This window comes from Euphorbia lathyris, chromosome 3 (assembly GCF_963576675.1).
Source record: "Euphorbia lathyris chromosome 3, ddEupLath1.1, whole genome shotgun sequence".
Classification (NCBI taxonomy): Eukaryota; Viridiplantae; Streptophyta; class Magnoliopsida; order Malpighiales; family Euphorbiaceae; genus Euphorbia; species Euphorbia lathyris.
This window is the reverse complement of record NC_088912.1, coordinates 103,856,146-103,883,796: the sequence shown is the minus strand read 5'-3', so window position 1 is coordinate 103,883,796 and position 27,651 is coordinate 103,856,146. Positions and strand designations below refer to the sequence as shown.

Sequence of the window (27,651 nt, the reverse complement as noted above, 5' to 3'; positions counted from 1 at the left end):
GGGTAGGGAATGGTTAATAAAGGAAGGGTAGAGAAGGGTAGGGAAAGGTAGGGAAAGATAAGGAAGGGGAATGAAGGGTAATTTCTAACCCTTCCAAACCCACCAAATTGGAGGGTTCAAAATTGAATGCAATTTGTTAAAAAGAAACCCTTCAAAAAACATGGGTTTGTAGAAACCCTTACTAACCATTCCTTCTCCCAAACAAGGGTTTCTATCAACCCTTACTAACCCTTCCCTTACTAACCCCTCTAAACCCTCCATCCAATCAAGCCCTTAGAGTTTTAGACAAGTACATGTGAGATATACTATAAGGCCTACAAATAAATATAATTAAACTTTAGAGAAAAGTACAAAAATAAAGCGGATTTGTAAAGACAGTCTATGTGGTTTAAAAGTTTGCAAATAAAGGTTTGTACCTTCTGCAGTTTACAAACTCAGTCATTCTGTAAAAAATAATTATTATGACTATTTACTCCAAAATAAAGCAATTAAAAAGATTGACTTTATGAATTACTAAAAGTATAAGATATCATTTTGCAAATTAACTAACCACAAGTATTATTTGATCGAAAAATTGTTAACTGCAAAATTCACAAAACACAAACATAAAACTTTTAAACCAGAAATACTGTCTTTATAAATTCGCCAAACCAACACTATATTTTGGTACTTTTCTCTGAACTTTATAAGGAAATTCAGAGTAAATTTACATATTATGTTTTTTTAAGAAATGTTTCCTTTTTCCAGAAAATAGAAAAGGAAAGTCTTGAATTTTGAATTATAATATAATAAAAATAATCGATTTGCAAAAACAGTCTATATGGTTTAAAAGTTTATAGACAAAGTCTATGTTTTGTGTAGTTTATAAATTCAGACATTCTCGTTCAAAAAAAAAAAAATTCAGACATTCCGTTAAAAATTATTATCGTGACTATTTACCCCCGAAAAGGAGCAATTTGTAGAAATTAAAAAAACTGATTTTGCAGATTACTAAAAATACAAGGTCTCATTTTACAAATTAACTAAACCATAAATATTATTTGATCAAAAAATTAACTCACATATTCTTTAACCCTATTTGAACACTTTTAAACCAAGAGTATTGTTTTTACAAATCGGCCAAAATACAGGTATACTTTTGGTAGTTTTTTCTAAACTTTATAAGGAAATCCAGAGTGTATTTACATAGGGTAATTAATTGATTAATCATTATATTTTGATAAAACACACTGTTTAGTCCGTGTATTTTAAAAAACACATGATAAAGTCTCTAATTTTTTTCTTGATGAACTGTTTAGTCCCTAACATTTTTCTCGGTGAACTGTTTAGTCCCTGCCGTTAGACTCTCATGAAGATTTTGTTAGTCAATTTGGATTTGCGTTCTTCTTTTTCTTTCCTTTAAACTCTAATGCATTTGAAATCAACTTTGAGTGTTCTTCTTCTTGATTTTCTTCTTTATCGTTCAAATTCGTAAGCATTGAGTCTTTTCTTTTTCTTGTTCTCCATACAAATAGTTTATTCTTTTAAATTAGATTTCCTCTTTTAAAGTTTGAAGGTAAATAGTAAAGGGTAATTTAGTCATTTCCGAAGTCATAAACGGTAAAAAATTTAACAAACAGATAGAAGGACTAAACAGTGTGTTTTATCAAAATATAGGGATTAATAAATTAATTACCCATTTACATTATGTTTCCTTTTTCTTGTTTTCTTTTTGAAAGAAATCTTTCCTTTTTCTCACAAAATAGAAAAGGGAAGTCTTGAATTTTGAATTACAATATACCAAAAATATAAATCATTCAAAAATGGAAGTTCCCAAAACTGCAAATCTCAATCCTCAAATTCATCGAATTCCACTCCAATTTGATATAAATACACGTTAATGGTGCTGAATTTATGTAACCTTCGTCTGTTTTGTCATCAGAACCACTTCAGCCGGCGTACTCTTGCTTGCGTCTCATCTACATTCTTCCTCTTTTCCTGCTCCTCTTCCTTTTCTTCTTCTTCTTCACCTGCTCCTACTTCGTTGCACATGTCCTCCACCACCATGAAGTCGCCGCCGGTGGCGAAGAAGGTTGATCATGTTATGGAGTTGTTCGGCGATGTTAGAATCGATCAACATTACTGGCTCCGCGACGACTCTCGCTCCAATCCTGAGATCCTTTCTCACCTCCATGAAGAGAATGACTACACCGATTTTGTTATGTCTGGTATGACTTCCTTTTCAGCTCAATTACATGATTCTCTTTTATTTATGGGGCATTTCTGTCTCCTTTGTCGATTGTATGAGAGCAGGCAATGTATTCTGTTATAGAATGTGAAAATATAGAGAAATCCATCCAATACCATGTAGGTTAACAAGTAGCTCGTACAATCAAGGATACATACTGATCCTACCAACAGCTCTGGCAGTCTTACAGCAGCTTAGACATGCTATTCATTAATTACATTGACTTATTATGTAACACTTCCCCTCAAAGCATGAATTTTAATCATGCTCATCTTGCTACATACTTCAGAATATAAAATATAATCCAAGAGATGCAGCCTAGAACATCAATCTTTGTAGGAAACTGAGTAGCAAATCTCAGTTGGAAACAGAGAGGCTACAGTGGTGGTGGAAGAAGAACGGAGACTTGGAACCCTAGGTCCAAAAAGTCTATTCACAAGACAGTAATGCTGAAAGAAACAGCCCAAAAATACAAATCCAGAAATTCTGCTCTCAAAGCAGAAAATAAATTCTGGAATCTCAATCCAGAAACCCAAAACAAAAGCCAAAACAAGGCTCTGAAACCATGGTATAGACCATGAAAATATAGAGAAATCCATGAGATACCATGTAGATTAAAAGCCTACATGAATATATTTTGTTTAGGTGCAATACACATATTTATATATAAGTAGCTCCTACAATCAAGGAGATATACCGACCCTACCAGCAGCTCTAGCAGGCGAACAACAGCCTTAGGCATGTTATTCATTAATTAAATTGACTTATTCTCTAACATATTCTTTTGTATAAATATGAATTAACTATTTCAATTTTCAGGAACCAAACAGTTTGAGCAGCAGCTTTTCTCCGAAATAAGAGGTCGAATTAAGGAAGACGATATTTCTGCACCTAGAAGAAAAGGACCTTACTACTACTATAAAAGGAATTTAGAGGGGAAGGAGTATGTTCAACATTGCCGCCGCTATATATCCAATCATGAAGCTCCACCGTCTGTCCATGATGTAATGTCAACAGGACCTAATGATCCTCCTGAACATGTTATATTGGATGAGAATGTTAAGTCTCAAGGCCTTGCATATTACAGCATTGATGCTTTCAAGGTAAGGTCTTCTATTTCCAAGCTAGGCTTGGCAAGTGCCTTAAGTACCTGAAATAAGACAAGAAAACAGTTAGAGAGGGGCTGTAATCCGGCTTCCCTGGTCCGGTGATTAAGTAAGCGAGTATACTGAGATGTAGTAGCCTTTGAGTAATTGAGAGAAGAATTAGTTGTTTAACTTATAGTACTGAGCTTAGTATTTAAGTAATATCGAAGGTATACTATATTTTAGTAGGTTTTCACATGGGGGACCCTTAAGGGTATACTCATTTCGGGTACCCCTTGGGACTGCCTGCTCCTTCTGTAAGTCCCGGCCTAAAACGGGGTAAAGGAGAGAGCTTTTGAGTAATTGAGAGAAGAATTAGTTGTGTACCTTATGGTGCTGAGCTTAGTATTTATAATAATCTCAAAGGGTATCCTATATTTTAGTAGGTCTCCACGTGGCGGACCCTAAATGGTATACTCGTTTCGGGTGCCACTTGGGACTGCCTGTTCCTTCCATAGGTCCCGGCATAAAACGGGAGAAAGGAGAGTGTGCACTTGAACTTCATCTTGTGATTGGGACACGTGTAGAAGTGACCCTTATTGGTCCACAAGTGTCTCTTTCATCATTCTTTTTTTGTGATGGTATGATATCACAAGGTTTAGTTAGCTACTTATTTATGCTCTCAGATTTGATTTTTCACATTTGTTTGATCTTTTCATTCCTACTAAACCTCTGTTTTCAATTTTTTCTTCAGGTTAGTCCAAATCATAAACTGGTTGCTTATGCGGAAGACACCAAAGGAGATGAAATTTACACTGTTTATGTCATGGATGTGGAGACTCATGTCCTTGTTGGGAAGCCACTTACAGGTGTAACATCATCTCTTGAGTGGGCTGGCAATGATTTTTTGGTCTACTCAACAATGGATGAGATACATCGTGCTGATAAGGTATTCCATACTATACCAAGCGCTGTTATTATAACCTTAGGATTCACGATTTGAATTCGTACTATTGATTATTCGATTCAGCTCTATTTTGAGCTGAATCTACATAGAAATTGTAAATTATAAATCATACAATTCGATTCGAATAAGCTCTACTTCGAGCCGGATCCTCATCACCGTTCATCAAAAACTTCAACAACACTAACTACTAAACTCACCCTCCTCTAGTCCAATTGTTATTTATTAAGTTATCAACTCAAACTAGTTCCATTCGATCATTATCAAGTTGACAACAAGGAAAAGAACAGGGTAACTCTCCATCTCCATCTCCACTAAGTTATTAAACAGAGTCCGATTTCTGAATTAGTTTTATTAGGATTGCATTTGCATTAGATTTGAATTTTAAGTATTTGGTTGATATGACTTCTGCTTTGACATTACAATTGCATTTCTAGACTAATATTTGGTAATATTTTGAGTTGAAAATGGTATGTATTTTTACTTTTTATAATATTATGAATTTGAACCGGATCTTACAATTCGACTCGATTCATGAGGTACGATTCACAAAATGTGGATTTCGATTCACGAGTCAAATCTCGATTTGACAACTATGATACCAAGCCTTGACCTTTGTGATTCATTGCCTTGTCATTTGGAAGAGAAGCACTATTTTATCATCTCTGTCTAGTAATTGGACTTCTGTAACACCATCACATCCTCCTAGACTCCCAATTGTTAAGGAAACTACATATTGCTATAGTTCTCATTCTCAAGCATGACTTCTTGAGAGACTATGTTTCTTTAATCTGTTGTTCAATTGTTTTAGACATGCTCTTCTTTCCTGTGTTTTGTGATTTTATCCTTGCACCTTTTGTTGTGTGGATAATGCATACTTTTAAGGTTTCAATTACATGAAAATGTCATTTTTATTTTCTAGGTGTGGTTACACAAGTTGGGATCAGAACAGTCAAGTGATACTTGCCTTTATCACGAGAAAGATGATAAATTTTGTGTTGATCTTCAAGCCTCAGAAAGTGAAAAGTACTTGTTTATTTCATCTAGCAGTAAAAATACAAGATTTGTGTTTTATGTTGATGTTTCCATGCCTGAGGACGGTGCAAAAGTTTTGACACCCCGTATAGATGGCATTGATACATCAGTCAGCCATCGTGGTAATCATTTCTTTATTCAGAGGAGAACTGATGAACTTTTCAATTCTGAGCTACTAGCCTGTCCAGTGGACAACATATCTGCATCTACAGTGCTTATTCCTCACAGGGAAAGGTACATACTTTCTTTTCCTTGTGATCTAAGTGAAACTTCAAGTTGCATTTATTGCATTTTGCAGGTTTTGTTTCGGATAAGGTGAAAAATATTAAAGTTGTTAACCAAGAGCAATATTACTCCTAACGTCAGAAATAGTACAATTAAGTAATGTCAGAAATAGTACAATTAAGGGTCTAACATTGTCAAATTGGTCCAATTTTAGACACCAGTAACAGCTTCACTGACACTGTTAAAAGTTCCTGTTCTCCTAAAGTTCAGTTCATGTATGTCTCTGCAATTTTTAACATGTTTAAGAAACATCAGATTCGGTTTTCGATGCTTTGGGTCGATTCCTCAGTCGGATATTACTTCAGACGATGATGGTGAATTGGAGGAGGAATTAGAAGAGGAAAATAATCAAAACGACTACGGAGCAAAGGGAAGACACGAGAATGAGGATTCAAGAGCTGTATTATCGAAATGGTTTATGGTTTTGCAAAACGACAAAGAGAAAGAGAAGTCGTTTAGGGATGATGTGTCTTCTGTTCCTCCTCCGCTGAATGCTTTGTTGCTGATGTAGTATTGTTCTGCTCCGGCGAAGAGCTGGTTAGAAAAGAAAGAAGAAGCAGCCCAAGAAGAAGAAGAGGATAAACTAAAAGAGAGGAAAGGAGGAAAGAATTTAAGCGCATCAACGGAGGAAGAAATGAGAAATAATAGTAATAAAGTTCTAGAGAGGATCGTGATGATGAAATATGACACTGGTTTCTACAAAATTTCATTGATATAGCAGCCACTTAGATTAGGGGATGAGAACATTAACAATGTTATAAATTTGTTAGGGATGTCCAAAATTAGACCAAGTTACTAACCTTAGGCCTTTAATCCTGACATTTCTAACGATAGGGGTAATATTGCTCTTGATTGACTATGTAGCACCTTATCTTTTTTTTTTTTTATGTTCTGCACTCAATTTTTTTACCTTCCCAATTGTTTTAAGGGTATTTGCATGTTCATTTATGATGGTAATTACAGTAGTACCTATGTTGGTAATCACAGTAGTTTAGTAAGTGTCACCTGCATTTTATTATGCTTATTAATCTTTGGATTTTGTCCAGTACAAAAATTTGGGACACACAAATCTTCGCCAACCATCTAGTTGTTTATGAGCGTGCAAATGGCTTAGCTCAAATAACAGCATATAATCTCCCAGCTGTTGATGAGCCGCTTACAAGCCTTACCGATGGTCGGGCTGTTGAATTCGTTGACCCTGTGTACTCTGTGGATCCAGATGAATCACAATTTTCTTCCACCATTTTGAGGTTTTTATATAGCTCATTGAGGACACCGCGCTCTGTGTATGAATATGATATGGATACAGGTATTTCTGTGCTGAAGAAGATTGACACAGTAAGTTACCAACATTTGTTTTCAGTTTCCCCGTATGAACATTCATTAGTGCCAATTGCGGTTTCATTCTCTTCTTAATTACATGATCTTTTGAATGCTGATGAGGCAGCATTTGCTTCTTAAACTTGTATTTGAATAGATGAAAAAAGAAGCAATAGAGAATCATATGCATGAAAAGAATCTATTGATTCTATCATATCTTATGTGTTTAAGGAAAGAATTACAAGAAGAACCACGAACTATGTGATGTTTCAATCAACATGATGTATTAATTTGGACCATTATTTTTTGTTCTTCTTATAGTTTAAATAGAGTTGCTGCTTTCATGCTGTTAAAGTGTGTAAGGCTGTTATGGACTTATTACAACTGTGTTTCCTTATCTTGTGTAGCTTATATATGCGTGTGTATTGTCCTTGAATTAAATATATCAATATTGTTTCTTAATGTACATGGTATCCCGTGTATTCCTAGTGTATTACATGGTTTGTAAGCCTAGTTTGGCTTCAATTTCTGCCCTTGTGTGCAGAATTTATGGGTTTGTATTTTTGGGCTTTCAGCATTACTGTCTGCCTTGTGAGCAGACTGTTTGGACATAGGGTTCCAAGTCTTAGTTCTTCTTCCGCCATCGTCGCCTCTCTCTGTCCGGTTTGCTTGTCCGTTTCTGTCACGACATTGGAGGATAGTTAATTCTTGTTGTTTTATTGTTATGTTGTCCTTTAGTATATAGGGGAATTAGTTAGTTACTAGCCAGTAATTTTGTACTGGCCTGCCACCTAAGCAGTATCTTCTGCTATAAGAAGTCGGGCCCTTTTACAAGTTGGGTACTAAATGAAAATATTATCAATTTTCTTCCACCTTCTCTAATTTTCTGCACTTCCCCTCTTTTCCCCTCTTCTTTTTCTCTTTATCACCTCATTCCTTAAATTTCTACTTTCTGACGTCAGATTTAGGAATAGAAATTTGAGGAATGAGGTGAGAAAGAGAGAAAGAAGGGAGAAGAAGAGAGGAAGTGCAGAGAATTAGAGAAAGTAGAAGGAAATTGATAATATTCTCATTTGGTACCCAACTTGTAAAAGGGCGTGACCTCTTATAGCAGAAGATATACTGCTGAGGTGGCAGACCTGTACAAATTACAGTTGTGAAGTTTATGGCTATTAACTAACTAATTCCCCCATATACTAAAGGACAAAATAACAATAAAACAACAAGATCACGCACATGATAAAGCATGACAGGAATATGAAATTGATACTTAGAACCTGATATCTTATTTTCTCTTTTCAATCCTCCAATGTCGTGACAGTTTTCGATGAAGCTTGATCTTCCACAGTCGTCTTTCCTGTCCGATTTGTTCTTCTGGGTTGTGTTCCCAGATTACATTTTGTATCCTTGTCACATATGTGCAAAAGAAGAAGGATTAAAATGGCTCTTTACCATCCTTAGCTGTCATTCTATCTATTTAGCGAATTGCTGTAATTCATATTCTTATTTAAGGTAGGTTGTATTTCCTTAAGGTATGTTAGAATTATTAGAGTGATTTAAGGTAGATTGTATTTCCTATTCCTATTTAAGGTAGGTTAGAATTATTAGAGAGATGAATTTGTTAGGCCATCTGTACTTTCCTTTTCTCTTTTCTCTATTTAAGAGAATCAGCATGTACTAATTCATTATGCAATTGATTAAAATTAATCAATTGTATAATGAATTAGTACATGCTGATTCTCTTAAATAGAGAAAAGGGAAAAGAAAAGTAAAGATGGCCTAACAAATTCATCTCTCTAATAATTCTAACCTACCTTAAATAGGAATAGGAAATACAATCTACCTTAAATAAGAAAAGGAAATACAACCTACCTTAAATAAGAATATGAATTACAGCAATTCACTAAATAGATGAATGACAGCTAAGGATGGTAAAGAGCCATTTTAATCCTTCTTCTTTTGCACATATGTGACAATCCTCAAGTTCCTTGTTTTGAGTTGTACTGTTTTAAGACTATGTTACCTCTTTCTGTAACAAGTTGGTTGCTCCAGCTTGAGGGGGAGTGTGTAAGGCTGTTATGGAAGGAGACCCATACTGTTGCAGAATGGTCCTTATCTTGTATAGCTTATATATGTGTAGTCTCCTTTAATTAAATATATCAATGTAGACTTTTAATCTATATGGTATCTAGTGTATTACATGATTTGTAACACATGTCATACTCAACATTGCATGAGAAAGGGTTAGTTATCTAGTCTGTATATATGGGACTCATATAACTATTTACAAACTTATGGGCCATGTGTATGGGCCCAGACTTCCTAGTGTTGCTTGGGTAGTTCAAGAGGGTTCTCAGCTAGCCGGAAGAAATGATGGTACTAGCATTCATTATAATTGTCAATTTATTAGTGCTAGGTTGTTAAGGTGTACTTGGGTTTGGATGCTGTTATTGATGATCTGCCTGTTTAATTGTATGAGACCTGTTATCTAATTATTCTTGCAATATCTTCAGGTCTTGGGAGGTTTTGATTCATCTAATTATGTTACAGAAAGGAAATGGGCCACAGCCTCAGATGGCACTCAGATTCCTATAACAACAGTTTATAATAAGAACCTTGTAAAATTTGATGGGTCTCATCCACTACTGCTTTATGGCTATGGCTCATATGAGGTAATGTGAAAACAAATGAAGATGCTCCCATATAAAACACCACTTCTTTTATTTTTGATTTTTTAAAAGAAACAAATTTAAGCATCTGTTGCTTATTGCTGAGATACTAGGCTTCGTTAGTTTGCCGGAAAATATTGTGTTTTGGAAAATATTTAGTAAGGGGAAATGTTTTGTTGGAAAATAAAATATTTTCCCGGAAAACGAGAAGAAGTGGTAGGTGGCTACTATTTTCAAAAGGGTAAGAAAAAATGAACAGTGTTCCAGAAGGCGTAGGAAAATGTTTTACTCTTTTCAAAAGGGGTAAAACATTTTCCTGAATTTCTTCATGTATTTTTCTATGCAAACAAATACCAGGAAATCAGGAAAATATTTTACTGCACAATATTGTCAGGCAAACAAACGGGGCCTAAATTAGGTATTTCTGTATCATATGTCAATTGGCTGTCAGTTTCTAATCCGAAAATGGAATCACCTGTCTTATTCATAACTCTCAAGTTTTTCTTATCATTCTTATTGTGAAGTAGGAATAGTTAAGCAAGCCACAAGTTTTATATCACTTCTGTCACCCATTATTATTTTATAGTCGAATATGCCTTTGACTCTTGCATTTTCTGATTCCATTTGATCACATTTACATATGAAATGAACGAATTCCATGTTTATCGCCCATAAGTAGCTTGAACTATAAATTTGCATCCATATTAGTGACTAGGCACGGTCATATCCTAGGAAGCACCAGCACTTTTAGGAGGTTGACTTATGAGTGTCAGACGCTCCGATATTCTGGGACACGCACCAGACACTCCAAATTAAGTGCCCCCTAATTTTTGTCTTTTTTAATGGGGACATTTCAGGGGCACTTTTGTGACATGGATTCTAACTTAATCAAGTAGAATATAGGGGTATTTTTTCAATAATTTTACAATAAAGAGGGTTTGATATACACAAAAATAAAATAAAGCCCTAATAAAAGAAAGAAATCAAAATCTAATGAAAAGAATATAGCAGTCATCCCTTTTTTGGTAGTTTAAATAGTTTGAAGTATTAAATGTTTTTTTAATGAATTAATGACTTATTATAGATGCTATTTATGATTTATAATGATTAATGAATGTTATTTATGATATATATATATATAAATTTGGCGTGTCCCGGCCGTACCCTATAACAATAATATATCTGATATATTTACAAACAATATTAACATTAACGAATCCCCTATATATTTACATAGATAAGTGTCTGACTATCTCAAGGAGACAAATCTGTCTAACTCTTGTAACCCAAACTTAGGTTAACTAGGAAACCAAGTTCAATTGAACTGATAGTCCAAGACTCAGTCCTAATCTAATACAAACTGCATAATCGAAACCATAAACAACTGTTATTCTTCCAATACTCCCCCTCAAGCTGAACAGGGAGTGGACGAACTGTCAACTTGTACGAAGAAACAGAAAGGCTATTGGCCTGAAGAAAGAGAAAATGGCCTCTAGCCACTAGGAGTTCAAGACGAGCTTTCCAAAGCTCGAACAAACGGATGGAAGGTCCTCAGACCAACCGTGATACAATCAAGCAAATCTTCTGCTTCTATAGGAATTTGCAAGGCAGTTAACTGGTCAAATAAACCTTTGACTTTCCAGATCATCACTATAAGTTGGATTAACATGCAAATGTTTCTTGAACATCTTCTATGCGCACAAACTTGTGCAAACTGCCTTCAATTTCTTCCATCCAGATTGTGTTTTCCTCTGGATGGAAGAAATTGAAGGCAGTTTGCACAAGTTTGTGCGCATAGAAGATGTTCAAGAAACATTTGCATGTTAGTCCAACGATCATAGTGATGATCTGGAAAGTCAAAGGTTTATTTGACCAGTTAACTGCCTTGCAAAGTCCTCACCGAGGCAAACACAACATAACCTAAAAAATTGGATGGAAGAAAGAGAGCCGTAACTGGAAATTCCAGTTAGGGTTTGAATTGGGAAGAGGATGGAAACATCAACTTCCTTTAAAGAAGAGAAAAAAAGACCCAAAAGAAAATAATAATTTTTTTTATCAATCAACTAAGCTGCAATCTTTGGAATCAACCAAAAATTGAAAAACTTGAAAATGAGGCAGAAAGATAGAATGGGAAGAGAGTTTGGAGAAAGGGAGATGAGAAAAAATGTGAACCAAAACAAATGAACCCTAAAACATATTTTGGAAGAATAAATACATAAAAAGAAGAGAGAAAAGATATGATGATAAACATATAAAAAGAAAGAAAAAGAAAGCACAAGATCATAGAAATCATTGAGATGAACCAGAAACATAAAAAAAAAAAAAATTCTAGTTTTTGCGATGTTGAGCAGGAGAAAAAATAAGACTACTGAACCCAAAATTTTACCTAAGAGAAAGCGGGTACCTGAAAGTAAAGCAAAAGAAATCCAATAATCGAAGAAAGAAATCCAACAAGACAAGCACTACTCGTAGCGGAATCACTCGTTCTCACGACAAGAAATTGTCAAGCAACCCACCCCTATTCTCTGCAATTCTTCTCTCACGACTTTTTTTTTTCTTCTTCTTCTTCTTCCTCGAGGAAGACATCGAATTAGCCAAAGCTAAAAATTAGGATATTTGGTGTTTAAACCTTTGTAGCTCTGATACCATATAACAATAATATATCTGATATATTTACACACACAATATTAACATTAACGAATCCCCTGTATATATATACATACACAAGTGTCTGACTATCTCAAGGAGACAAATCCGTCTAATTCTTGTAACCCAAACTTAGGTTAACTAGGAAACCAAGTTCATTTGGACTGCTAGTCTAAGATTCAGTCCTAATCTAATACAAACTGCATAATTGAAACCCTAAACAACGGTTATTCTTCCAATATACCCGTGTCTCATATTTTTTTGAAAATGATGTTTGATGCAACCGTACCGTACGGGTACCCGTGTCGGTGCTTCCTAGTTCATATCAGTGTCTAAGTTCAGTTTCATCATTTATCACATGCAATAAAATTTTATTTGAACTTTGCCTAACAGCGTTGTTTGTTATGAATAGATATGTATAGATCCCACATTCAAGGCATCAAGGCTATCCTTATTGGATCGTGGTTTTATTTTTGCAATTGCTCACATACGTGGAGGTGGTGAAATGGGGAGGCAATGGTATGAGAATGGGAAATTCTTGAATAAGAAAAATACTTTCACGGATTTTATTACTTGTGCAGAGTATTTGTTAGAACACAAATACAGTTCCAAGGAAAAATTGTGCATTGAAGGAAGGAGTGCAGGGGGATTACTTATTGGTTCTGTTCTTAATTTGAGACCTGATTTATTCAAGGCAGCGGTTGCTGGTGTACCTTTTGTGGATGTTTTGACTACTATGCTTGATCCAACTATTCCACTTACAACTGAAGAGTGGGAGGTAATATATTTTTCTCTTTTGTTATGACAAGTCTAGATTTTATTGGGTTGAATGCAGAAACTCTTCTTCATTAGCGTTTCCACGTTTCGTGCCCATTTCCTTTTCTTTTCCGTTTCCTAGCTAATTTTTCTTAGAAATAATGTTTCCTGGTATCAGTTTCCGTTTCATTTCCTGTTTACGGATACCGGGAAATGTTACTTCTTTGAAAAATTAGCTAGGAAACGGTAATGGAAACAGAAAAGAAACGGAAACAGACACGAAATGCAGAAATGCTATTAAAGGAGAGTTTCCGTGCAACATCGATTGTCTCAAACTGGTCACTTAATTTCAATTTAAAATCATTCAACTTTGAATTTTGTCTCAATAAAGTCACTCCGGCTACTTCAAGAGCAGAGGACATCGGAAAAATGACATGAGTGCCGTATCAACAGTAGGAAAGACCGAAACAACACGTGTCAACGATTTTATTAAAAACAACAACAACAACAACAACAAAGCCTTAGTCCCGAAATGATTCGGGGTCGGCTAACATGAACCATCATATAAAACCGTGAAAATCAAGTCGTGTCAGCGACACAGATTCGCTCCCTCCACTCCGTCCTATCCACTACCATATTTTCCTCAATTCCCAATAAACTCATATCACTCTCGATCACCCTCCTCCAAGTTTGCTTAGGTCTTCCCTACCCCTCACCACTACATCCCTTTGCCACTCTTCGGTTCTCCTAACCGGCGCATCAAGCGCTCTACGTCTCACATGGCCAAACCACCTTAGTCGGTTTTCTCTCATTTTATTCTCAATAGATGTGACCCCTACTTTTGTCCTAATTATTTCATTACGCACCCGGTCCTTTCTCGTGTGACCACACATCCATCTCAACATACGCATCTCCGCCACCGACATCTTATGGATGTGGCAGTGTTTCACTGCCCAACACTCCGTACCATATAACAATGCTGGTCTAATTGCCGTCCGGTAGAATTTTCCCTTCAATCTATTAGGCATGCCGGGATCACAAAGGAAACCCGTAGCACTCTTCCACTTCGACCAACCAGCTTTAATCCTATGAGCAACATCTCCATCTACTTCTCCATCCGTTTGGATAATAGATCCTAAATACCGGAAGCAATCCGAGGCCTGAACAACTCTCCCATCTAGGGTGATTGTCCCTACCTCCCTACTCCTACGGCCGCTAAACTTACACTCCAAATATTCTGTCTTACTTCGACTCAACTTAAAGCCTTTAGATTCTAGAGTTTGCCTCCATAGTTCCAACTTCATCTCCACTCCTTCTTTCGTCTCATCAACCAACACAATATCATCTGCAAACAGCATGCACCATGGTATACCATCTTGAAGTGAACTTGTTAGTTCATCCATAACGATGGCAAAAAGAAATGGGCTTAGTGCGGAACCTTGATGCACTCCAATCGTAATAGGAAACTCTTCAGTCTTCCCAACACTAGTACGTACACTCGTGCATACTCCCTCATACATGTCCTTTATGATGTCAATATATTTCCGCGAAATACCTTTCCTTGTCAAGGCCCACCAAAGTACTTCCCTTGGTACCTTATCATATGCTTTCTCCAAGTCAATGAAAACCATATGCAAGGCTTTCTTCTTATTTCGATAGTGCTCCATTAATTGTCTCATTAGATGGATGGCTTCCATAGTTGATCTTCCCGGCATAAAGCCAAACTGGTTTTCCGAGATCTTCACCGTCCTCCTTAGCCTTTGTTCAATCACTCGCTCCCAAAGTTTCATAGTGTGACTCATTAATTTGATTCCCCGATAGTTGGCACAATCTTGGACATCGCCTTTGTTCTTATACAAAGGGATTAAGGTACTTTTCCTCCATTCTGATGTCATCTTATTGTTTCTCCAAATTTTGTTGAAGAACGTCGTCAACCATTCGATTCCTCTTTCTCCCAAACATCTCCAAATCTCAATAGGGATGCCATCAGGTCCTACTGCTTTCTTCAACTTCATCTTACTTAATGCCATTTTGACTTCACCCTTTTGAATTCTCCGCAGGCATTCATGATTTATCATATCGTGGTGGATACTTATATCTCCAACATCTTGTTGGCGATCTCCATTAAATAAGTCATCAAAATAGGACCTCCATCGTTCCTTGATATCCTTATCTCCAACTAGGACTTTCTGGTCCACATCCTTCACACATTTAACTTTTCCGAGATCTCGCGTCTTCCTATCTCTAATCCGAGCAATTCTATATATGTCTCTTTCCCCTTCTTTTGTATCCAATCTTGTATACAGATCCCGATTCACCTTTGCTCTAGCATCTCATATGACCTTCTTTACTTCCCTTTTAGCCTCTTTGTATTTTTCGTAGTTCTCGTCACTCCTACATTTCCCCAATAGTTTATAGGATTCTCTCTTACTCTTTACTGCTTGTCGTACTTCTTCTGTCCACCAAGATGTGTCCTTACCCGGTGGCATGCTACCTTTAGATTCCCCTAGAACTTCCTTCGCTACTTCCCTTATACTATGCTCCATCTTATTCCATATCGAATCTATATCTGAATCCATATTGCAAGTCCAAATATCTTTTTTGGTCATCTCATCCACAAATTTTTGTTGATTCTCCCCTTGCAATTTCCACCACTTAATCTTAGTCTCTACTTGAGGTGTTTGTTTTCTTATACATTTCCTACTTCGAAAATCTAGCACCACTACTCTATGTTGGGTTGTCGTACTCTCACCAGGGATCACCTTACAATCAATATAACTCTTTCTCCAAGCACTCCTTACTAAGAAGAAGTCAATTTGGCTCGCATTACCGCCACTCCGATAAGTCACTAAGTGGGATGTTCTCTTCATAAACCATGTGTTCATGATACTCAAGTCATAGGCTGATGCGAATTCCAAAATATCATTTCCTGCTTCATTCTTATCTCCAAAGCCATACCCTCCATGAACACTCTCAAACCCATCTCGCCTAGAACCCACGTGTCCATTGAGATCACCCCCTAGTACCATTTTTTCATCCCTAGGAACCTGTTGCACCACTTCCTCTAAGTCATCCCAAAAAGCTTGTCTTATAGACACATCTAATCCTATTTGTGGCGCATATGCACTAATGACATTCACAACCTCATCCCCTATCACTAGCTTAACACTCATAATTCTATCGCTCTTCCTAGACACCGCTACTACCTCATCAATATACTCCCTATCAATAAGAATACCTAATCCATTTCTACCCTTATCCTTTCCTGAGTACCAAAGCTTATAACCCCAAGGAGCTATCTCTCTAGCCTTGGCTCCAACCCACTTGGTTTCTTGTAGGCATAATATATTTATTCTCCTCCTCTTCATAACATCTACAATTTCAGCTAATCTTTCTGTCAAAGAACCTATGTTCCATGTCCCAAAGCGTAACCTACTACCCTTACCCCTACCCCTACCATTACCGTGGACTAGCTTATTTACCCGCAACCCTTGCATATTTGACACCACCCCCGGGTCCTGGGGTGGCGCGCCGCTTCGGGGCGACGACCTAGCAACCCTTGCACATTTATCACTACACCCGGGTCTAGGAAGTGCAGCGCGTCGCTGAGTAGGGAACGCCCCAACGGTATTTATATTATGGTTCATGTCATAAGATGTGGCTAAGTTTTACGCTGGCCGCCACAAACCTACCGCAACCCTCCTCCTTTGTCCGGGCTTGGGACCGGCTGTAAAGGCCACCAAGTGACCCTCACAGGCGGAGTTAACGATTTTATTAAAAAATTTAAATTAAATTATTTTTCAACTTTAACTCAAATAAAACTCAAAATTGAATGATTTTATTGAGACAAATTGAAGTTGAGTGACTATGTTGAGACAACCATGAAAGTTCAACGAACAATAGTTCATTTAACCCAGATTTTATTAGAAAAGGTGAATTCCCAATTTTGACTGTCTTAGGAGGAAAGTCTTGGGTATGAGCTTTTTTGCTTTGAAGTAAGAACTTGCATATGGGTTATTGGGTTTCTAGAACTAGCAATGACCTTTAATCTTGAATTTTTTTTATTTGATCAATCAAATAACCGATGGAATGCCAAATCATGAGTTTTTCATGTTTGGTTTATATTATTTTACTGGAATGTGCTTATGGTTCACACTGTTAACTGTTTGTTTATTGTGCCAAGCTAACTATATGGAAATACAGTAGTATTCACATGGACTCTGAATGATCAAATAAATTTAGTCATTCACCACTAGATTTAGGCTTATTAAAATTTTAGGGTGGAGATTCATAGCATCCTAAGACTTAGATTTAATAAGCCTAGGTAAATGACCAAATTCATTTGGTCATCCATGTGAACACTACTGTATGGAAACATTGTTTATTTTATTTGGCATAGTTCTTATTATTAGGACATGGATAATCCTTTTCACTTTTCGCTCTTATCCAGTGTCAATTGAGATGGAGTCACCTCTTTAGGATAAATAATAAACTGTTACGTATCAGGGAAAGAAGAAAGCTGTTAATTAGAATTCAGTAACTATCCATTTGTAACTGTTCTGGGTAACTGTCTTTTTTTTTTTAATTCAGTAACTGTCCTTCTTTAATTAAGTAACTGTCCTTTTGTAACTTTTCTGGGTAATTGTCATTTTTAATTCAGTGACAGTTACCCAGAAAAGTTATAAAAGTACAGTTACTGAATTAAAGAAGGACAGTTACTCAATTAAAAAAAAGACAGTTACCCAGAAAAGTTATAAAAGTACAGTTACTGAATTAAAGAAGGACAGTTACTGAATTAAAAAAAAGACAGTTACCCAGAACAGTTACAAAAGGATAGTTACTGAATTCTAATTAACAGCTTTCTTCTTTCCCTGATACGTAACAATTCCCTCCCCTTTTGCACATTCTTGTCTCTAAGAATGGTAGAAGTCAGGAAACTGGCGACAGATAGCAGATTCTTCCTCCGAGGTAGCATCAACCGCAGAGAAACCTGACCAGCGAATTAAGAGCTGTTTGGTAGGAATGTCATCAATGTAGGCTGTCCTAGTGTTAAGGACCTTACTAGGAGAGATAATGTAGTCAGGGTGTGTAGTTGGTGGTTGCTCTGGTGAAGTGGGGCTTTCCTCAGTAATGGTCATGAGGAACAAGGCAGAGAAAACACCTTTCCATCCTTTAGAGATTAAAGAGTTCATTGACTTAAGAGTCATCTGTTTAAGGGACATTTCAGCAACATCTGTACCCTTAACTCTACTTCCTTTTTATCCTTGTACACAATCAGTCTATTATGTTCAAAATCAAAAGTAACAGGTGTATGTGCCCTCATCCAATCAGCTCCCAAAATAAAATCATACTCTCCTAATTCAAGAACTCGAAAAGTAAAATTGAACCTTGTATGATGCATAGTCCAAGAGCAGTCATTGCACCTGTATTGCACTATTAGTTGCCTTCCATCTGAAATGGTAAGCAGGCTTGATCTTGAGTAGGGGAAGCTTAACTTCCTTGACAAAGTGCTCATCCACAAAACTGTGGGTGCTGCCACTGTCAATCAGAATGTGGACAACCCTATTTTGCATTGTTCCCTTAAGCTTAAGAGTTCACTGGTTTTTCCTCCATTTAAGGCATGTATTGAGAGGAAATTTGCTCTTGCTTAGGGAAATTTGGATGGGGAACTTCTACGTACCTCCTCTATTTCTTCACAAGTGGGTTCAATTTCCTCCTCTTGAGTCTCCATAGTGTGTAATTTCTTGGTAGTACAAATGTAGCCTGGAAAATACTTATCTCCACAACGCCAACAAACTCCAGGATTTCGTTTCATGGGTGAAGGTTGAGTGGTTGAAATTTGGTTAGGTTCAGGTAATTTGTGGGTAGTGGTAGGAATAGTATTTGGTGTCCAGGTTGTTTGGTAAGGGTGAACAAAAGGTTGGATTGGGTTTCAGGGCTTCCATCATGGCATTAACATGTAATCTCTGCCAAGTTGTACCAGAATGGCTGGGCTTCCAATTCCGATACCATTTCTCTGCTCTTCCTTGCATGCAGAGTCCTACCAGATCTACACGTTTTTCCTCACTTCAAAGATCTGGAAATATTTACTACATTTGCTAGTCCATAATTCAGCCTCAGATCCATCAAACGATGATAATTCACAACGGGGGAGCAGCTTATTAAAAGATACAACTCCTTTATTACCAGAGGTCTCTCCCTGGAAGGTACCAGATGGAGTAGGACCGACTCACCGAGAGTTCCTTCTGATCCGGAGAAGGCGAACTTCTCTTTGAATTCCTGGAATTGGTTAACAGGTGTTTTGAGGTGATGTTAATGGCTCATGTTGAGGTTCAATCAACTTGGTGATGGTTTTGTGAACTAGAGTTTCTAGGTTTTGGTGAGAGGTGAGTCAGGACTGGTGCATGGTTGATTGCTCTTTCGTGAACAAATTCTGTTCCACCAACAGAGCTTCGATCCTCTGGTTTTGATTCTGCTGTTTGTCAGAAATTTGAGATCTCAACTCCGATAGCTTAGCCGTTGATTCGGTTTTCTCGGTCAATTCTGCACTTAGTGCCTTCAACTGCTCTACTAAGGCATCTACAGTAAAACCTCTATAAATTAATAATGTTGGGACCATGGAATTTTATTAATTTATAGAGATATTAATTAATCAATAAATTAATAATTTATAGAGTGATTTTAAAAAAAAATTATTTTTTTAAAAAAATTACTAATTTAAATAATTTTTTTGTCTAAAATCAATGAACAAATAAAGTCTTTGTCTATATAAAGTACTATAGAGTCATATTTTACTAAATTATCGTAAGAATAGTTTTTTTTTTTTTTAGAAATGCAATTCAACTAGATTTAAATTTTAAGAAAAAACAAAGTACTGTAGAGTCATATATATTTTGCTAAATTATTCTAAGTATATATCTATATATACTTAGCATATGTATTTGAGAAATTATTAATTTATAGATATAATAAAACAGTGTATTTATAAAGGGTTGTTCCAAGAAATTATTATCTTATTAATTTATTAAAATTGATCATTTTTTGAACCCGACCAAGTCGGGACCAGAAGAAATTATTATTTTATTAATTTATGAAGGTTATACTGTATTTGTATTTTCTTCGCTGTTCGAGTTTGTTCCATAAACAGCCAAGAGGAAAGTTGACTCTGATACCAATGTCAGAATCATTGATTCTGCACAATTGCCGATCAAGAATAGAAGAGAGAGAGAGTAAAATTAAGAAGAATTTAGGGAAGAACAAGTTGTTAAATCCGTTCATAAATTTGCTTGTATGAGCATGACCTTTTTATATTTGCCAGAACGGTTACAAAAAGGACATAATTAATGAATGACAGTTACCCATAACAGTTACAAAAGGGCAGTTACTGAATTAAAAAAAAGACAGTTACAAAAGGATAGTTAGTTAACAGTTTTCTTCTTTCCCTGATACGTAACATAAACCTGCTGATGTTTCATTTAATTTCTTTGTATATTAGCTTATCTCCTCTGTTACTGCAGGAATGGGGAGACCCTCGGGAAGAAAAGTTCTACTTCTACATGAAGTCATATTCTCCCGTTGATAATGTGAGTTCAATTCTGTACCATAACTAGTACCCTAATAACCTTAAAGTTAGGAGGATATCACAATGTTTAGTCCCTATATTTTTATCTAATACACTATTTAATTCTCATATTTTAATAATACACTTTTAGTCCTTAACTTTTGTTCTATTTAACAACTTAGTCTCTTAAACTATTCAATAATTCAAATATTTGAGAGACTAAACTTTTGAATAAAACAAAACTTAGGACTAAACAATGTATTATTTAAATACGAGGACTAATCAGTATGTTGGGTAAAAATGTAGGGATTAATAAATTATTTACTCTTGAATTTTCTAACATGTTTATTGTTTTCAAATTATGCAATGGCTCATTACTGTTTTTTTTTGGGCGCAGGTGAAGCCTCAAAATTATCCTAACATTCTTGTTACTGCAGGCTTACATGGTGAGTATTTTTATTAGGGATAACGATCAAATTTGACTCTAACTTCTTTGAAGAAGTGAAGATTAAGCCCTAACCTATGAAATGGTGCAAATTTAACCTAACATTTCCAAGTAGGATCAGTTTTAACCCTACATTGCATAAAATTTGAAAAAGTTGGTTTGACCGTTATTTATCTGTCACATCTTCCAAACAAATTTAGAACTGAAACAGATTTGTACATTTGTCATTATTTATTTGCAACTATATTAGTAACACATTAAACATTCTAGGCACTTCAACAATTTTTTGTGTGACTAAACTTATGTGGGAGACTAGTTGTTAGCATTTTAACAAGGTTTTTGTAACGGTACTGTAAAACGTTAAGGGCTTGATTGGATGAAGGGTAGAGAAGGGTAGGGAAAGGGAAGGAAGGTTAATTTCTAACCCTTCCAAACCCACCAAATTGGAGGGTTCAAAATTTGATGAAATTTCTTAAAAAGAAACCCTTCAAAACCCCTCCAAACCCTTACCCTTCTAATTTTTTTGTATTCCAAACATGGGTTTGTAGAAACCCTTACTAACCCTTCCCCCTCCCAAACAAGGGTTTCTATCAACCCTTACTAACTCTTCCCTTACTAACCCCTCTAAACCCTCCATCCAATCAAGCCCTAAATTATCTTAAATATAATTAATGTTTGGAAGGTATGATGTGACAGTTAAATAACAGTCAAATTAGTCTTTTCGACTTTTTGGTAACATAGTGCTAAAATTGATCTTGCTTATGTTAGGGTTAAATTTGGTCCATTTTGTACGTTAGGGCTAAATCTGTACTTGGAAAACGTTAGAGTCAAATTTGGCCTTATCTCTTAAAGTCCCAATTCATATTAATATCTGACACACCTTGACACTCGAATGCCAACTGGGGTTGAAGGGTGAACAACATATGGTAAGATGGGCCTGTGTTGTTCACGCTTCAAACCCAGCTGGCATTTGCGGGCGGGAATGTGTCATGTATTAATATGAATTGGACCTTAACTATTAACTTAAGCTTTTAATTCAAATGGTTACATGAAAATTAGAAATTAAAATGTCTCATTTAATTAGTGTACTTAGGCTCTTGGTATGTGCACTTGAGAGAATTTTAAAGCTCTGCTTTGTGTATATGTCTTCACCACCTTCTCTTAGCATCGTGTTGGTTAGATGGCTGGTTGGGCTATGTTCCCTCATCGGTGCTATGCCACTTATGGAATGGGAGCCTGGCCTCGAATGAAAACCGTAGTGTCTGACTCACATTCAAACATAGTATATTGTATGGCAACTTGCTTTTTCGTTTAAAATTAACTTTTGTAAACAAACACCTCAAAGAGTACCTTAAAGGTGAGGATTGCCTCATATGTTTAAGGAGTCATATAGCTTCCTAGTTTAGCAATTTGGGATGTTTCATGCCCAATTCGTTTGGTGCATGCCGCTCCCAATATTAAAACATGACTCTGATACCATGTAAACAAAGGCCTAAATCACCCCAAACGGTACCTTAAAGGGTGAGGATTGCCTCATATATTCAAGGAGTTATATAGCTTCCTAATTTAGCAATGTGGGATGTTTAACAACCTTCTAAGATACTTGCATTAATATGCACTTGCTAATTTTTTAAACCATACGCACACATAGGGGTTAATAGGTCACTTTAAATAAGTCCAGGAGTAGATAGGATATTTTAAATGTATAGGGGACAGTTGACTTTGTTGTAGAAATACATGGGGCTAGAGATGTAATAGTCTGTTGTTTTATAGACATCTGTGCCATGGCCTAGTATACACTGTATTATATTGTAAAAACCAAGCTTTTTAATAAGAGGTGAACTTATGACAGATCCTCGAGTTATGTATTCAGAACCTGCAAAGTTTGTGGCAAAGCTAAGGGATGTGAAAACCGATGAAAATGTACTGTTGTTCAAATGTGAACTTGGTGCTGGCCATTTTTCCAAGTCGGGAAGGTAAATTCTCTGCTCCCTCCGATCTCAATAAATGTCATTTTACGATTTTCAGTTTGTTATATGTCGTTTTGTGTTATCAATGTACGTTTAACAATCTTATCTCCAATTTACTCTTATTTATGGTAAAAGAGAAGTTTAGATTAACCATAATAATTAAGAAGAAAGAATTTTTTTTTTTTTTTGCATAGAAAGTAGTGTTTTAGGAAAAAGTATTAAGGGTAAATTAGTAATTTTAATAGCCTATTGAATATTTTATTGGTCTTTGTGAAAAACATGAAACGACACGTATATAAAAAAATCAGAGGGAGGATTATTTATATAATTAAGGCGGTACCTCCTTTCGTGTTCTTGTTCCTGTGTGTATATGCATGCATTCACATAAATATTAAGGGTAAATTAGTCATTTTAATAGTCTATTTGATGAAACAATATATATTAAAAATCAGAGGGAGTATTATTTATATAATTAAGGCGGTCCCTCCTTTCCTGTTCTTATGCCATGGTTATCAAAAGCGGACCGGTCAAAGAACCGGAAAAAATAAAGGGTCAAGGGTTGGAGGTTCAACCAGAGTTTTTTGGACTAGCCTTTTGATGTTTTTGGTCTAAACTCAGTCTAAAAATTTACCGTTAACGACCTCAAAATAAAAATGTTTTTTTACCATATTTTCCTTCGAAGCCCGACATGCTTGCAGATGTTTTTAATTAATCAATTACAATGCTATGATGTTGCTTGCAGATTTGAGAGGCTTCAAGAAGATGCATTCACTTATACTTTTCTGCTGAAGGTTCTAAATATGATTCCTAACCATGTTTCTGCCTAGAACTGATGTGTAAGTTTTTGTTTACAACATTGGTAAGGTTGGGGGGCACTATGAGATGTGATATATTATTTATGAGGGGTAACACTTTCCCTCCCCTTTATTCATTTGTTTCGGTTTTGTTCGGTTCAGGTTTTGAACAGAACCGATCCATGCTCACCCCTGGAACTGATGCTGTAGTTTTTGTTTACAACGTTGGTAATGTTGGGGGCACTGTGAAATGTGATATAATATTTATGAGGGGTAACACTTCCCCTTCCTTTATTTGTTCGGTTCCTTTTTTTAATAGAACCGGTCATGCTCAACCCTTGAACTAATGATGCCTTGAACTGATGCGATAGTTTTTGTTTACAATATTGGTTGTTGGGGGCACAGTGAGATGTGATATACTATTTATGAGGGGTAACACTCTCCCTTTCCTTTATTCGTTCGGTATGGTTTTGTTCGGTTCTGCTTTTGAACAGAACTGATCCATGCTCACCTCTAGAACTGATGCTGTAGTTTTTTTTTGCCACATTGAGATGTGATATATTATTTATGAGGGGTAACACTTTCCCTCTCCTTTATTCATTCGGTTTGGTAACCGATCCATGCTCACCCTAGAACTGATGCGGTAGTTTTTGTTTACAACATTGGTAATGTTGGGAGCACGTGAAATGTGATATAATATTTATAAGGGGTAACACTTTCCCCTCCTTTATTAGTTCGGTTTGGTTTTGTTCGGTTCAGTCTTTTAACAGAATCGGTCCCCGCTCAATCCTAGAATAATGATGCCTTGAACTGATGCGGTTTTGTTTACAATATTGGTTGTTGGGGGCACTGTGAGATGTGATATATTATTTATGAGGGGTAACACTTTCCCTCTCCTTTATTCATTCGGTTTGGTTTTGTACGGTTCAGTTTTTGAACAGAACCGATCCATGCTCACCCTAGAACTGATGCGGTAGTTTTTGTTTACAACATTGGTAATCTTCGGGGCACTGTGAGATGTGATATATTATTTATGAGAAGTAACACTCTCCCTCTCCTTTATTCATTCGTTTCGGTTTTGTTTTGTTTGGTTCGGTTTTTTAACATAACTGGTCCATGCTCAACCCTAGAACCAATGATGCCTTGAACTGATGCAGTAGTTTTTGTTTACAATATTGGTTGTTAGGGGCACTGTGATATGTAATATATTATTTATGAGGGATAACACTCTCCCTCTCCTTTATTCGTTCGGTATGGATTCAGTTTTTGGACAGAACCAATCCATGCTCACCTCTAGAACTGATGCAGTAGTTTTTGTTTACAACATTGGTAATGTTGGGGCGCGGTGAGATGTGATATAATATTTATGAGGGGTAACACTTTCCCCTCCTTTATTAGTTCGGTTTCGTTTTGTTCGGTTCAGTTTTTGAACAGAACCTATCCATGCTCACCCTAGAACTGATGTGGTAGTTTTTGTTTACAACATTGGTAATGTTGGGAGCACAGTGAAATGTGATATAATATTTATGAGGGGTAACACTTTCCCCTCCTTTATTAGTTCGGTTTGGTCTTTTAACAGAACAGCGGTCCCTGCTCAATCCTAGAATAATGATGCCTTCAACTGATGCGGTACCTTTTGTTTACAATATTGGTTGTTGGGGGCACTGTGAGATATGATATATTATTTATGAGGGATAACACTTTCCCTCTCCTTTATTCGTTCGATTTGGTTTTGTTCGGTTCAGTTTTTGAACAAAACTGATTCATTCTCACCTCTAGAATGATGCGGTAGTTTCTGTGTACAACATTGGTAATGTTGGTGGCACTGTGAGATGTGATATATTATTTATGAGGGGTAACACTTTCCCTCTCCTTTATTCGTTCGATTTGGTTTTGTTCGGTTCAGTTTTTGAACAAAACTGATTCATTCTCACCTCTAGAATGATGCGGTAGTTTCTGTGTACAACATTGGTAATGTTGGTGGCACTGTGAGATGTGATATATTATTTATGAGGGGTAACACTTTCCATCTCCTTTATTCATTCGGTTTGGTTTTGTACTGTTCAGTTTTTGAACAGAACCGATCCATGCTCACCCTAGAACTGATTCGGTAGTTTTTGTTTACAACATTGGTAATGTTGGGAGCACTATGAAATGTGATATAATATTTATGAGGGGTAACACTGTCCTCTCCTTTATTCATTCGGTTTAGTTTTGTACGGTTCAGTTTTTTAACAGAACCGATCCATGCTCACCCTAGAACTGATTCGGTAGTTTTTGTTTACAACATTGGTAATGTTGGGAGTACTGTGAAATGTGATATAATATTTATGAGGGGTAACACTTTCCCCTCTTTTATTAGTTCGGTTTGGTTTTCTTCAGTTCGTTTTTTTAACAGAACCGGTCCCTGCTAGAATAATGATGCCTTGAACTGATGCGGTAGTTTTTGTTTACAATATTGGTTGTTGGGGGCATTGTCAGATAAAAGAGAGGGAAAGTGTTACCTCATAAATAATATATCATGTCTCCCAGTGCCCCCAACATTACTAATGTTGTAAACAAAAACTACCGCATCAGTTCTAGAATTGAGAATGAATTAGTTCTGATAAAAAAACTGAACTGAACAAAACTAAATCGAACGAATAAAGGAGAGGAAAGTATTACCCCTCATAAATCTTATATTACATTTCACAGTGCCCCTAACATTACCAATGTTGTAAACAAACTACCGCATCAGTTCTAGGGGTGGGCATGGATCGGTTCTGCTCAAAACATGAACAGAACAAAACCGAGACGAACAAATAAGAGGAGAGATAGTGTTACCCTTATAAATAATATATCACATCTCATAGTGCCCCCAACAACCAATATTGTAAACAAAAACGAACGAATAAAGAGGAGGAAGAATGTTGGACCGTTAATGATAAAGCCATGATTTCGCGTTCCTAGGCCGATTTGGCCATATTACGAGTAGATAAAGCCTTGTTGAAGAAAGAAATAGGGCATCAGTTTTGCATCAAAACAGCTCAAAGTCCACGACCCGAAGCGTCACACTCAACTACAAAAGGAATGGAGAAATCGGGTAAAGCTAACACCGAAGCAGAAACTATTACAACCTTAAGTTGTTCGAAAGCAGCCCGTGAGTCAAGGGACCAGTGGAAAGCGTTCTTCTTGGTGAGCTCTGTTAAAGGGCAGACAATATTGCCATAGTGTCTGATGAACTTGCGATAATAGACTGTCAGTCCTAGAAATCCCCGAACACCCTTAACATGTTTTGGTACAGGCCAATCGATCACTGCCTGAACCTTCTTCGGATCCATAGAGACCCCAAACCCTGTAATGACATGCCCTAAATACTCCATTGAGAACTTACCGAATTCACACTTCTTTTGGTTAACAAAGAATCGGTTATCGGATAATAATTGAAACACTTGGGAGACATGGAGTAAGTGGTTAGTCCAAGAACTATATATAAGAATATCATCGAAAAAAACAAGAACAAACCGACGTAAATGAGGACGAAACAGATCAGTCATCACAGCCTGAAATGTAGAGGGGCATTAGTTAAACTGAAAGGTATTACCAAATATTCGTAATGACCGTTGTGTGTTCGAAAAGTCGTGCGCTCCACACTCTCATCCTTTATATAAATTTGATTAAAACCGGATGTCAAGTCAAGCTTAGTAATGAAATGTGCACCTTTCAATTCATCTATAAGTTCATCCACTACCGGAATAGGGAACTTATCCAGGATGGTGACCTTGTTGAGAGCTTGATAATCCACACACATCCTCCATGAATTATCCTTTTTCTTTACCAAGATTACCGGACTAGAAAAAGCGCTCTTGCTTAGACGAATCACACCCATCTGTAACATATCTGATACCTGCCGCC

General features: G+C 36.5%; 1 protein-coding gene across 2 annotated transcripts; it reads left to right on the top strand.

Moving 5' to 3' along the window:
- Positions 1-1,755: 1,755 nt before the first annotated feature.
- Positions 1,756-24,355, top strand: LOC136224280 (uncharacterized). Of its 2 annotated transcripts, XM_066012562.1 has the most exons (12): positions 1,757-2,207; positions 3,047-3,330; positions 4,067-4,261; positions 5,199-5,545; positions 6,643-6,934; positions 9,430-9,588; positions 12,644-13,009; positions 20,505-20,570; positions 20,946-20,994; positions 22,846-22,969; positions 23,706-23,799; positions 23,920-24,355. In XM_066012562.1, exons 1-11 carry the CDS (start codon positions 1,880-1,882, stop codon positions 23,788-23,790), a joined length of 2,295 nt encoding a protein of 764 aa, XP_065868634.1. In that variant the 5' UTR covers positions 1,757-1,879; the 3' UTR covers positions 23,791-23,799; positions 23,920-24,355. The 2 variants fall into 2 exon arrangements, with proteins under 2 accessions (XP_065868635.1, XP_065868634.1); XM_066012563.1 differs by lacking the exon at positions 23,920-24,355 and having other exon boundaries at positions 1,756-2,207; positions 23,706-23,918.
- The last annotated feature ends 3,296 nt before the right edge of the window (positions 24,356-27,651 follow it).

Bases quoted from the DNA above. Each gene is read 5' to 3' on its own strand.
- LOC136224280 (XM_066012562.1), top strand. From the start codon at position 1,880: ATGGTGCTGAATTTATGTAACCTTCGTCTGTTTTGTCATCAGAACCAC. The intron at 5,546-6,642 runs GTACATACTTTC...GATTTTGTCCAG, and splicing joins CTTATTCCTCACAGGGAAAG to TACAAAAATTTGGGACACAC. The intron at 20,571-20,945 runs GTGAGTTCAATT...TTTTGGGCGCAG, and splicing joins CATATTCTCCCGTTGATAAT to GTGAAGCCTCAAAATTATCC.